The 13,930-nt window shown below is 39.9% G+C and overlaps 1 protein-coding gene across 1 annotated transcript in view; it reads left to right on the top strand.

Moving 5' to 3' along the window:
• Window positions 1-454: 454 nt before the first annotated feature.
• c8b (complement component 8, beta polypeptide) overlaps window positions 455-13,930 on the top strand; it is a 59,460-nt gene continuing 45,984 nt past the window's right edge. Inside the window, exons 1-6 of the mRNA XM_069938494.1 lie at window positions 455-585; window positions 3,186-3,348; window positions 4,821-4,956; window positions 9,475-9,616; window positions 10,838-10,970; window positions 13,587-13,784. Coding sequence (XP_069794595.1) covers window positions 497-585; window positions 3,186-3,348; window positions 4,821-4,956; window positions 9,475-9,616; window positions 10,838-10,970; window positions 13,587-13,784 — 861 coding nt within the window. The 5' untranslated portion in view covers window positions 455-496. The remainder of the gene's footprint in view (window positions 586-3,185; window positions 3,349-4,820; window positions 4,957-9,474; window positions 9,617-10,837; window positions 10,971-13,586; window positions 13,785-13,930) is intronic.

Here is a 13,930-nt window from a genome sequence, read left to right as displayed (position 1 = left end):
CCTGTTCTCTCTTCCTACTTTTTTCTACCTTTCCTTATGGTCACATAACTACCTGAGGCCTTCACCTTAGGTGTGACAACCTCATTAAAGTTGCTATTTATCATGCTCTCCTGAAATGTCGATGCAAAGCTGAATCTCCGACTTGCACATGCTGAGAGTGAAGTTGCTTACAAGTGAAACATGGGCCCTAATGACCTGGTGAATTCACCATGCAATCATTTTGTTGCAACATTTAAGCTTCCTGATTAACAAAAAAGCAATGTGACATGTTCAGAAAAGTCAATGGGTTGAAATGGTACTTAGAACAAATATAAAATTTATAATTATGAAACTAATGATGTGAAAATATGTCAGTGATTTTAAATGACCCTCAAGAAAGTTTAATCTCTGCACAAATAAAAAAAAATCAATTGATCAAAGAGCAATGTGTAAAGATTGCAACACTGTTAATTTATCATTTCAAGCTGATTGCTGGTTACTGTTCACTGTTTCGAATATGGTGAAAACCCACAAGACCGTGCTTCAAGCAGTGAATTATATACTGCTTTATGCTGCATTAAACTTCATGCAGCTCAGCGGCGACTGGTAAGTTCCTCTGCCCACAGGTCTTGCTGGTTAATTGTTGGATGCTTGGTGAAGACAATGTGCAATTGGATTTCACATAGTTAGGGTTAAAATCAAGGGAAAGAAATGAGGAAAAGGAAATGTTTGCTTGGTTCAACATTGGGAATGAGCTCTTGTTAATGCAAATGTGTTTCAGAATAAACGCTGGCAATGGTTTGTGTGTAAAGAACAGAGACTTGGAGAAGGTTCTGGATGGTGAGTGGACAGTGTTCACTCAGAGCATGTGTCGACATTTTCCTACTGACTTAATTAGGAATTGAGAGAGGTTCTGTTAGAATTTCAGAGTTTTTAAAAATTGTGGTTGCATTTTTAACTATATTTTTTACTAAGTTGTAAAATAGAGTGCAATCCTCTAACCCCATAGTTATAAGGAACTATTATTTCTGGCTTTTGTCATGGGTGGCTGTTTCTGGATGGGGCAGACAAACCCAATGAGTGAACTGCTTTGCCAGCAGTTTCATGTTTCTTCTTTGAGCAGGTGAGGTCTAAAAGGCCATCTTTATCACGCGGATGTCCATTAACCTTAACATCTCCCCATAAACATCTTCACATCGCGATCAGCGGCATTTCTTATCAGAAGCTCCATCACCGAGTGTAGCTGTAATGTGAGGTCATGCAGAGTGATGAACCGGCACAACAGGAATGGTGAAACATAATGTTTGAGAAGAGCCTGCAAGGAAATCAACAGCATGGTGCTCCAGGGGACCTGGAAAGGGATGGACTCCGTGGTTCTCGTGAACCAAGTTGGGGAAACAAAAGCCAGGGCATTGCAGAGACTGGGGATGGGACCAAGGTAAGGGATCACTGCAGGGAGCTTGTTGGCGGACGGTGCAATGTGAGGACGTGCAGGGTGAGAAGCCAGCACCCCTTAGTGTGTTGAATCAGGAGGCAGCTGAGGGGATCTGAGAGGATAAGAGCAGCAGGGTTGTACAAACATCCCTGAAAGCAATGGGCCAGCGCCTCGCATGAATGGACCTGAAAGGAGCATGGCACCATGGAGCTGAGCAGACATGAAAGTGAGAGGGCAGTGTGGAGCACGAGCAAACAGGAAGGGTGATGGCTCTGGGTGGGGTTAACAGTGAAGTTACGCAATGTGTCAGAGGGTCGAGGAAACTTACAGAGAAATGAACAACTGTAAAGGGCCAAGTAAAAATTTAATGCTGGAGAGACTCATCAGGTCAAACAGTGTCCTTTATATAGCAAAGATTAAGATACATAACCAATGTTTTGGGTTTGAAGCCTTTCACCAACCTCCACTCAACTGTAAAGGGCCTCCACTGAATCAGGGGTGTGTCTGGAGTGCTGAGCTCCAGTGGACATTAAAGAGTGAGAGCAACTTGGAAGGGAAGCGGACCTGGAAGGAATATGTGAACCAGGAGCCCAACCGGACATGAAAGAGCCAGAGCTTCGAGAAAACAAAGTGAGAAATGAGCCACTGTGAAGAACCTCTGGGTGAAGCAGGGTCCATCCAGAGCATGGAGCTCCAGCGGACCTGGATGATGTGAGCAGCACGGTGCTCCAGCGCTCCAGAAAGGCTGTTTGGTCTGTGGGCCATGTAAAGGTTGAGCCTGACAGAAACACGTGAGGGAAAGGGTGAGGACAGCTTGGAAAGAATGCTGAAGAATAAGGGTGAAGACACAGTGGATGGTGGAGGATGAACCAGTAGCAGGGATGGTGAATGGTTAGTAGCCACCAGGCGAAGCAGGGAGATTTGGGTGTTTGGTAGTGAGCGGGTACTGTCAGATCCAATGCATCAGGTATGATTCAGCGGATATACATTGACAAGATTCTGAAAGGAAGATGGCAGTCTGGCAATGTGTATTCAGTGATCAAAGTGAGATCTCTTGTACACTGGAGAAACCAAGTATTTTCCATGCACAGCAGTGACAGTGAACTTCCCGTTGCCGGCCACTTTAAATTCTCCATGCTCCACTCTGCTCTGCTACAATGAAGCCCAATTCAAGCTTGAGGAACAGCACCGCATCTGTCTGGGCATAATACAGCCTTCTGGACTCAATACAGTGTATCCAATTTTTTTATGCAAAGAAGTTGGCAGATGCTGGGGTCAAATGCAATACGCAAATGAGCAGGAGAAACTCAACAGCTCAAGTATTTATGGGAAGTAAAGGGTAACCAAGATCTTGGGCCTGAGCCCTTGGTCAGGTTTAAGGAAAAAAACAGGTGGACATCCTGAATAAAGGTGGGGGAAGTAGGGAAGGAGAGCACACACTAACACACAAGATGTCATAGGTCAGTGGTTCAACTTTTTTCCACTCACATACCTCCTCAAGCACTCCATTACTAACCACAGAGCACCTGTGCCATCCTACTCCACAAGTGCTTGAGGTGGTACATGAGTGGGGAAAAAAATGGTTAGAATTACTAGGTTATCAGAAATTGGAGAGGTCACTGTTGATGCCATCTGGATGGAGATGACCAAGATGGAATATCAGGTGATGCTCCTACAATTTATGGGTGGTCTCCATTTGGCAGTGCATGAGGCCATGGATAGAAAGTGTTATATAGCCTTTAATGTCTTTATAATCACCATCTAATTTCAGCAAAGAGACACCGGTGGAATTAACAAATGGATCTAAGGATGTAAACTTTAACAAATTGGGAAGACAGTGGAAAAGGTCATTGCAGAATCCATTGCAGCCAATCGATTGCACTCTTTCAACTTGGTCCTCATGGAGTACTTGCGATCCTTGCCAGAAAAAGCAGGTAAGTATGGCAATGGAGGTTGGTAGAAATCCAAAGTTCTCACAATCTTACTCGTGAGCTTTGATTCTTGTGTCAACATATAGCTTGACAATGTCTCCCACAGGCACAGGCACCTCAAGTTCTGCCCCTGTGAAAATTCAGATGCAGGCTATTTCCTCAAGTTATTGGAATCCAAATAAATGCCTTTGAAGGGATTGCTTCAGATTGCCACCAGATTTGTTTTCTCTCTGCCAGATATTGCACCTCCACACTCAAATTACCATTGCCTCCCTTGACTAGTCACACACTTTCCATTGTTTCCGCTCACAGCCACAGCTTCATTCCAAGCAATGATCTTGTTACTTCCTGGGACTGGTGTGTTGCCCTTAGACCAAGGATCCCCACCTGAGAGCATGTGATACTTCGGGGGAGAGAGGAATAAGATTAAATAAAAATATATCCTGCACGTCAGCTACCAGCAATCCCCAGAAGCCTATCGAATCTGGAGTATTATGTGCAGTTTTTGGCAGTTTTGGTCACTTCTGCTCCTCTTTGTGTATAGTTTGAGTGTTCTCCCTGGGACCACATGGGTTCCCTCCTGTGTGCCACAATCCTGGCAAGCATTGATAGAAGTGTGGGCAGGGCAAAATGGGTCATGGGAAAATCAGTGTAAATGGTTGGTTGATAGTGTGAATCCAGTGAGCTGAAGGGCCTGTTTCTATTTCCTCTGACTCTGAAAGGAGAGAAGCTGGACAATTTCACGAAATGGCACGTGTGATGAAATATAATCTAAATTCTAGTGGCTGAACATGGACAAGTCCCTGTGTGCAAATCTGAAAATCACATCAATATTCTGAGTCTGTGATACATTTATACACACAAGGTTCATGTCAGTGATGTTCTCATCCTTGTGGATGCTGGTCTCACAATTTTCCATTGCAAGACTGATCGATGCCCAGATCATTGTAGCACCTGGTCTTACTCCAAGTGCTGGTCCCTTTTTGGGCTCCTGCCTTGTATTTAACCAGTGGGTCTGAGGTTAATATTCTCCCTGTTCCCTTTCATTCTGTAACAATAAACCTAGGCCATCAGAGGCATGTCTAAATTGGCTCCTCCTTATCCCCACCCAGCCCAGAGCTTCCAAACACTCATAGGTAAAGTAGCTCCAATGGAGAACCCACTAGTTCAAATATACAGCCTTCCCGTGGAGAGATCATGCTGTGGCAGGAGATCAGGGAGAGAAGTCTTGAGTTGGTACTGCCAGTGTGACTTGTGTCCATTTGCTGATGTAAGGCCTGGGAATGCCGATCATTACATTTTCTCTGTAGCTCTGAGATAAAGCAAAGTGGCTCCACATCCAGTGCCCCTTCAAAGCCTGTTTTCACACATTGAAGACTTAATTGATCACTGACATATTGCATCCTCAATCTCCAACTAGCTGTGGCTCTAGATACCAGCCTATTAATTTCAGTGTTTCTCCTCTTTTTATAAAGTACAGGTTTGCAAGACTTGAGAAACCTTCTCAATTTGGAGGTGAAGGATGTGATGTTACTGACAGGGAAGAGAAGACCTGCAGAGGTACCTGCAGATCCAGAAATCTGTGCGAAGGCAAAGTGTGCACTGAAACAGGTAGCACAAGTCTTTAGTAAAATTTCACCCAGCCTTTCTTAGTTAGACTTGGAAATTTATTTAACACTATGATATTCATTAACAATACAAATAAGACCCTAAGATGGTCATGCTGTTATTGCAGGTAGATTTTGGTTTTCCAATAATTTTTATTGGAAAATTGGACAGTGGTTCAAATGTGATTGTCCTCTCCTCCAGATCGGCTGGCCAATGAGAAAAGGACAATAGCTAGCCTGCTGATGTGATCTGTAATTAATTAGTAGTCATGAGGAGATATTAGCCAATTACCCCATGAAGAATGATAGATTCTTACATTAATGAGTAAGAAATTTGATCATGCAGAGGCCTCAAAGAGTCTTCATGAATTTGTAGAAAGTTTATTCTCTAAAGCCCATTATAAATAATATTCAACTTTGTTTTAATGTTGATATGGGGGAAGAAATAAAATTTCCAAGGCATATGTATTTCCAATCCTTAATTTTCCTTCTAAACATTAAGAAACCATATCGCCAATGCATTTGGAGCACAGTAGTTAGAGGTTGCAACTCCCTTTCTACGATGGCTCGAAAGAATTAACTCGGTTTTTACAACAACGGCAGTCAAGGTTCCAGCTGTGAAGTCATGAATGGTCTTTCCAAGTTAAAGGAGTTTCTTCGGACATTCATGAAACTTTTATTTCCATTACTTGACCAGCCTTGTTGAAAACGTGTCGCATTCAGTAGATGCATTCAATGATCCTGCCAAAATTACTTTGCATGTTTTTTGAATGTATGGGATTTTGTTACAATGTTCTGCCATTGCTTCCATATTGTGTTAACTTGTTATGTTAATGTTTGTTCTGTATTAGAAAATCCTGGTCACAAAACTTGCCAGGTATCCTTTATAAATAAAGGACCAGTCCTCAATTTCCTACAAACTTAATTAACATAGAGCCATACAGCACAGAAACGGCCTTTCGACTGACAATGTCTGTGTCGAACATGATGCTAACTTAAACAAACCCTATCTTCCTGCACATGGTTTATATAATCCTAGTTCCTCATGTCCATGTGCCTGTCTAAATCCTCTTGTATCTCCTTACACCATCTCCCCTGGCAATATGATCCAGATACCGATCACTCTCCTTGTAAAAATTTGCCTTGTACTTTTTCAAACTTTCCCCTCACATGCTATGCCCTCTTGTATTTGATATTTTCTCTTTGGAGAAAAGACTGATTATTTACCCTCCCTATGACTCATTATTTTATATATTTCTCTCCGGTCACCCCTTAGCCTCCAACACCCCTGAGAAGTCAATTCAAGTTTGTCCAACCTCTCCATATAGCTAATATTTCATAATTCAGATGAGATCCTGATGATACTGCACCCTCTCCAAAGCTTCCATATCCTTCCTGTGTTGTGGTGAGCAGAACTGCACACTGTCACTCCAGATGTGTCCGAACCAAAGTATTACATAGATGCATCGTGACTTCTCAAATTTTGTACTCAACATCCCAGTTGATTTCAGACAACCATACTATATGCCTTGTTACCACCCTTTCTACTTGTGTTACCACTCTCAGGGAGCCATAGACTTTGGACTCCAAGATCTATCTGTAAGCCATTCCTCATAAATATCCTTCCATTTATAGAACGCTACAGCACAGTACAGGCCTTGATGTGGTGCCAACCCATATCTTACTTTACTAAAAGTACTAAACCCTCCCTACCTTTATTTGTCTTCCATCCATGTGCCTATCTAAAAGTCTCTTGAATGCCCCTAATGTTTCCACATTCCCTGGCAAGACATTCCAGGCACCCACCATTCTATGTTTAAAACAAATGCACATACCCCTATGTCTCCCCTAAACTTCCCTCTGTTCACTTTGTACGTATGTCCTCTGGGGTTTGCTATTCCTGCCCTGGGATAAAGGCACTGGCTGTTCACTATATCGATACCTCTCCTAACCTTGTAGACCTCTATTTAGTCTCTTCTCATTCTTCTACTCTCCAAAAAAGCTTATTTTCCAGTCCAGGCAACTTCCTGGTAAATCTCCTCCGCACCCTCTCCATAGCTTCCACATCCAGAACTGAACACAATACTCTAAGTGTGGTCTCACCAGAGACTTGTCGAGTTGCAGTATGATGTCTCTGCACTTGAATTCAGTAGTTACTATATAGTTTTTTTCTTTTAAAAATATTTTTAAGTTTAACATATCAGCTTACATACTGAGTTTTAGAAAAGAAAGCGCATTAACAAATTATTTGTATAGCAGTAAGCACACAAAAAAAGAACAAAAATAGGTGTAACTAAGTTGGGAATTTCTTCATAAACATAAGAAACAATTATTTGAATTGATCTGTAAAATCATGTTAAACCCATTTGCTGAGTTAAGCCAAATAATAAAAAATGAAAAAAAAACTAAAAACTACAACGAATCTACCCCCTCCCTCTATCAAGATTACCTTTTATAATAAATAAAATCAAAAATGTGGATGCAGTGGTGACCCCCAGACATTGGACAGTGAATCTCCGAAGTGCACAATAATTCTTAATTCTTCCAATTATAATAAAATTCTAAGAATGGGACCTACAACTTTATAAATTGAAACTTTCTATCTTTAATATTATATTTAATTTTCTCCAAACTTAAATAGGACATTACATCACATAACCACTGTGTATGAGTTGGGGATGAATCATCTTTCCATTTCAATAAGATTGCTCATCTGGCTATCAATGTGGTCAAAGCTAAAACTTTTCCCTGAGATGCAGACATGGGTTCATCTGGATCACAAGAAAAACCAAACAGGGCAATTAATGAACAAGGAAGCTTCAGAAATTTTTATCTAATTTTTTCTGAGCATAATGGGTTTTACTGGCCAGAATCAGCTTCTACTGTGTTGCAAATAAACTTAATTTTCCAATTACATTTCTTACATTGACTTCCCAAAGTGCAGCAACTCAGACTTCATTTGTTTTTTCCTCCTGCCCATATTTCCAATTGGTCCTATATCCTGTTGAATTCCTTCCATACTCTCCACAATTTTGCCAATCTTTGTGTCATCTGCAATCTTACATATCAGACCACATACAGTTATGTCCAAACTATGCTGGACAACACATTTTTTAAAAGGTTTGCTTCCTGAATAAAAAAATAGGGATTATGATAGACATCTTCAAGCTGAACACAAAGATCACTTCAGATTTGCTGTATCACATAAGAAGTTGAAGAAATATTTTATTAACTTTTATTCAGTTTAGCATGTTTAATCACACAATGATGCTGGAACATTGCATTAGTTCAATTGACCTAAAAATGTTTTGCCATTGATTTTCATGTGTACTCAGCATCTGATCCCTCTCATGTCAGTGTCCAACAATAGTTGGCCAGCATTGATGGATTGCAGTTGCCCTGATACTGCTTTTCTGTGGTCGTAATGTCCTGGTGAAACATTTCACCATGCTCAACACTGACTACACTAAGATCAGCAGGGAAGAAGTTCAAGAGTGAATATAGAAAATGCATTCTCAATGACAAGTTGTACTTCATGGTTTTGTATGCTTGAAGTAGACTTAAATATAACAGAAAATCACAAAAATAGGTTATATCTAAAACAAAATGCTACGCGATAGGAAGATTTTAAAGTGGTTTTCATGATCAGCAGCCCAAAATCCATAAAATAGATCCGAAAGTGTTCAGTGTTTGCAAATAACAGGCTCCAGTTCTGATCCTGTGGAACACCTCTTGTCATTTGTCTTCAGTCAACATTACACCCCACCACAACTAACCCTTTGTCTTCTATGAACTTAATCAAACTAGTGCCCTGATGCACATGGACATCAACTTTCCTCTGATATCAAAGCAATTTTATCTAAAAAATTTGGTTTTGAATAAAGGGGGACCTCTATTCTGAAGTTTATGACATTATATTTTTGATGCCTGTATTGGTATTGCTTCCTTGTAAGCTGAACCACGTATTCCCATCAATTAATAATACATAAAAATTTACAGCTGAATTAGAGCCAGTTCTTTCTCACTCAAGCACTAGTCCCTGTGTTAGTCTTATCTTGTGTGTCTCCTGTAAGATGAGCCTTTTTTTACTGGTGTTCTTGGACATTTTAAATATTGTTGATATTTAAGATCAATTTAAATAATTTTAAATATTTTTTACAATTTGTATAAAATAATTAAAAATAAAACGTACTAAACATACACCACACTGTAAAGTAATTAAAAAGAGAAGCATAAAACAAAATTAAGAAAAATAAACCAAAAATCTTTGCCGGATTGAGCATTTAATAAGCCCCACTTGAGTGAATGGGGTTGTTGCTTGTACACCAGCCATAGCTGGCAGGATCCTGAGGATACGGGAAATGCAATCAGCTCCGCAGATCAGGACAAGAGGGACCTGGCGGTTGATGTAGTTGTGCTGCCACCTAACTTCATCCAGTTGAGCTGCCAATCATGCTGGAGGATGATACAGCCTTTCTTTTAATGCCATGGACTGAAGTTTATATTCTGTTGAGTGTTTTAGGTCGATGCATTCCTCGTCAACTCGAGTGTAATGGAGAAGATGACTGTGGAGATCAATCTGATGAGAGAGGATGCCGGAGATCTAAAAATATCTGTCACCGAGAGACTGAGCCATACTGGGCTGTGCAACATATTGGAAGTGGGTATGTTTCAATATGATCTCCAAAGCCCACGGGTGCATCAGTGATGGAGTACGAATGCCAACACAACTCATTCTAAATTAACAGCTGCCTCTACGGTTGGTGCAGTGGGCAGCTAATTGGTGTAGCTTGTAGAACCCCTGCCTCATATTGCCAGACACCTGAGTTCAGTCCTGAACTCAGATGCTGGCTGTGGGGAGTTTGCACATTCTCCCTGTGACTGGGTAAGTTTCCTTCGGGTGCTCCTGTTCCCCTAAATTCCAAACACATGTGGATTGGTGGGCTAATTGGCTATTCGCCGTAAACTGCACGTGATTAATAGGTGAGTACAACAAAATTCAAGAAATCCGGATGCCAGAAATCCAGACCCTGAGAATTTAGATTTCAAAAACTCAGACTTTTTAAATTCCATGGGATTTTGTGTGGGTGTGTGCATGTGTAAGCAACCAGAGATGCACAATGGCAACAAACAACCATGGTTTTTGACGTGTTGATATACTTTTCTTTAAAGCTCCTCATTTTGATAAATGAAATATGCTGTATTTGCTACTGAATTAACTATCAATACTTACCTGGTCATCTCTTCTTTATTCCCCCCTAAATTTGAAATTTAAAAGACTGTCCGAGGATCCGGAAAATCTGAAAAGTCCGGACTGACCCAATCCCCAAGCAGTCTGAATTTTTGGACTTCTACCATAGGAGGATCTGAGGGGAATTGAGGAGAATGAGAGGAGGATAAGAAAAAAGGATGACCTAAGATGTTATGTAAATGGCCAGTTGCTGCTCCAAGAGCATGTTTCTATATATTATACAATCCTCTTTAGATGTTAGATGGGACCTCTGTTGAATGTTGCACCCTAAAGAGGGCAGTTCAAAGGGTTCATTCATCCCTCTAATGCTGGACTGAGAAGAGAATAAATTAAGACCTGATAGTTGAGTAATGTCAAGCTTCAGTATCATGCGGGTGAGGAAGAAATGATGAACGTGAGTAGGATGATACAAGGTTGAATAGTTTTGTGACGCTGTTAATGGTTAGAGCCAGAGGCTGTGTAATGATTTAGCACAGTAGCAGCTGATGCAGAAAAGAAATAGATTGTCCAGGACAATGAGTTTGAAGCCTTGGTGAAATGAAAGAAATGTTGGGAGCAGAATATCAATTTAATAGAGGAAGTGAATGAGCAAATGTAATCTGTGGTCTGATTAACCCATTTTATACATTTACAGATTTAATATTTTAACTGAGACTGTGGAGGGAACCGTTCTAGACCACACATACTATGGAGGCAGCTGTGCACCATATTATATCAATAATATAAGATTCAGAAAACCGTACAATTTAGAATTCTACAGTTCTGAGGTAAACATGCATTTGTTTAAAAAAAATATAAAGCTTTTTTAAAGTTCAGAAAACATTTATTTTTTGTAACGAGCATTGTGTTTGACCAATGAAAGTAACAATTACCTGAACATATTTTTTTTTCATACATAATTACATTTCTCAAGATGCTTGGCCGAAAAACAGAGCCAGCCACCTAAGAAGAAATCTAAACAAGGAAGAGATAGGTTTGAAGAGACTTGAAGGAATGGAGAGAGGTAGCAAGACAAAAATGATTGACAAAGGAATTCCAAAGATGATTCATGAGAGAATTCCAAAACCTGGGAACTAGGGGGTCAGAAGCTGCAGCATCAATAAAGTGATTAGAATTTTAACTCCCCCTCCCCAAACCCTGAGAGTCGTTGACTTGATCTACTGACTATACATGCTCTGTAACTTTAATCGGTTCCTTTTTATGTCTCCAGTATTCAGGTATTCCCCGACTTGTGACCTATGTGACTTACGTTCGCCTACATATACAACCAATTTTTAAAAAATATATAAGAAAAGATATATAAAATTTACGTGGTTTATGTTGTATTTGACAAAAAAATACAGAACATGCAAAAACCAAAATGTGCATACTTACCTTGTTATTCGGTGTCCCAGGGCCCATATGCTGAGTGCGGCCATCTTGATTTCTGTGCACATGCGCTAGTCTTCGGTTGGCACATGCATGGTGGGTTTGCATATTGGAGTTTGGTTGGCACATACATGAGAGTTAAGGACTCAAATTCAATATCGTTAACTCTCGCGCATGCGCCAATCAAACTCCAATACATGAACCATCTCTGCATGGGCAACTGAACTATAATATGCAAATCCACCCACACATGCACACAAGAATCAAGTTGGCTGTGCCCAGCCTGTGGATCCTGGGTTGTCAACTAACAAGTTCAGATGATGAAAATGATGCTGACTAACAAGGAAAATACAAATGATGAACATCTTTAATAAAATGTTTGTTTTAAGATTTATTTATTCCACACGTGCAGGCAAAATTCCAACTTGCATCTCTTTTGAGGTACAATCGATCCTTCGGTCCCAATTACAGTCATAAGTCAGGGAGCACCTGTAGTACTTTTAGCCATCTCAGGCTCACCTGACTTTTAGGTTTGATTATTTGCAACTTTTAATAAGAGTTTTTGTATTCCATTTTCCTAATTTTTTGGCTCATTTCTAATGATTCCAAAATTTCTCTTTTTTTGAGTGTCTTTGTGCATAGATTTTCACTTTTGGGAACTTATTTAGTTATATTTGCACGTGTTTTCCTACATCCTCTTGATTGTTTTAAACTTCAACTATCTATTTAGTTTAGCACAGACTAGAAGTGCCGAAGGGGCCTGTTTCTGTGCTGTAATATTCTATGGTTCTAGCCCGATGCTGTTTAATGTTTCCCACACTTTATCAGCATTGTTTTGCTGATCCAAATTACCCATACTCGTTTTAGATTTTAAACATTTTTCATAGCCACCCCAAACTTATTCCCTCCCCATATTTATCTGTAAAGGTCCATGGAGAAGGGAGGGAGTGCTGTAAAGTGGATAGAATGGAGTGGCTACACTCGATTTCACTTGTGCAAAAAAGAAAATTGACAGAGATGATGAAGTGTTTGAAAGCATGAAGTATTAACAGATTCTAATTTCAAGGACCAAGGAGGAGATAACCAGAGGGAGCAGAGAATAAGAACCTGATGTAACATAACGAAAAGCTTCTTTGCAAAGTGAAAGGTTTAGATGTGGACTCTGAAACCTGATAGAGTGGCCGATAAAGTAATATTTGACTGCAAAAGGTAAATGGGGATTAAGAACATGCAAGGATTGTGATGAGAACTTGGAAGTGAATGCTACCAGTTTGTTCTTTGGTGGAGTATAAACAGTTTTCTGTGCAAAACTCTACAACTTTACCCAACATGGGTAGCTTGCACATGTTCCAATTCAAATATGTTCTCAAAGTATTCTTGCACAGTTATTAGGAATCAAGGGTAATATTTCATGACATAAAACACTGTCACCAAAAATTCTGATATATAAGAGTTGAAGATTTCACATCCAAAGTACAGAGTACCTATGGATAGATGTTAAAATTCTCAGATACACTGCACTTAAAATCACCAATGCCTGAAGAGGGCGCACAAAATCAGTGAACCAGTGTGGACTCGAAAGGCCAACATGGTCTGTTTCCGCTCCGTAAATGGTTATATGGTTATATTATTCATTCCTTATTTAGAATATATGATCTTAGTGTGACATAAATTCTTTGTTTTGCACATGAATCATTTCAAAATAGTTCATAGGGCAGTTCAGTGCCTCACAGCTCCAAGGACACGGGTTCAATCCTGGTCCGATAGTTTCTCATATGCTTCCAATAGAGCTTCCCATGGATGTTCTGAGGGAGATTAATTGGCCATGAGATATTGCCTCTAGTGGGAGCTGATGGAAATGTGGTGAGAATACTAGGAGATGAGTGTAGGAATAATGTAAAAAGGTGTTTAATGATCAGTGCAGACTCAGTGGGACAGCAGGCTGTATCCATGCTAAATGACTCAGATTCTACACTTCCATGACAATCTCACAATTGGGTACTTTCTTTTTCTAGACAGAAGGAAAATTTGAACTATCGATGGATGAGCACACATCATTCTCAAATTTTACGTACAACAGATTTGAAGCAAAGAATAAGATGACTAACTTTGGTTTATCAATCAACATTCCAAGCATTTTTGAACTCGGAATTAATTATAATAGTAACAATTTCAAGAAAATGATCCAAAAAACTCTAAAATACTCTGGAACTGTAAGTATGTGATGTTGATAGATTGTTCATTGCAAAATGGCAAATCATTGCTGGAGTCCCTCTAGTAGCAAAACTCACACAGAGGCAGTTGAGCAAAAAAGAAGAATTGTCCAAGTTTCTCTTCCTTAACTATATTCTCACTCCTT

Source organism: Narcine bancroftii, chromosome 5 (assembly GCF_036971445.1).
Source record: "Narcine bancroftii isolate sNarBan1 chromosome 5, sNarBan1.hap1, whole genome shotgun sequence".
Classification (NCBI taxonomy): domain Eukaryota; kingdom Metazoa; phylum Chordata; class Chondrichthyes; order Torpediniformes; family Narcinidae; genus Narcine; species Narcine bancroftii.
Note: the sequence above shows the minus strand (reverse complement) of the source record. Positions and strands in the feature narration are given on the sequence as shown.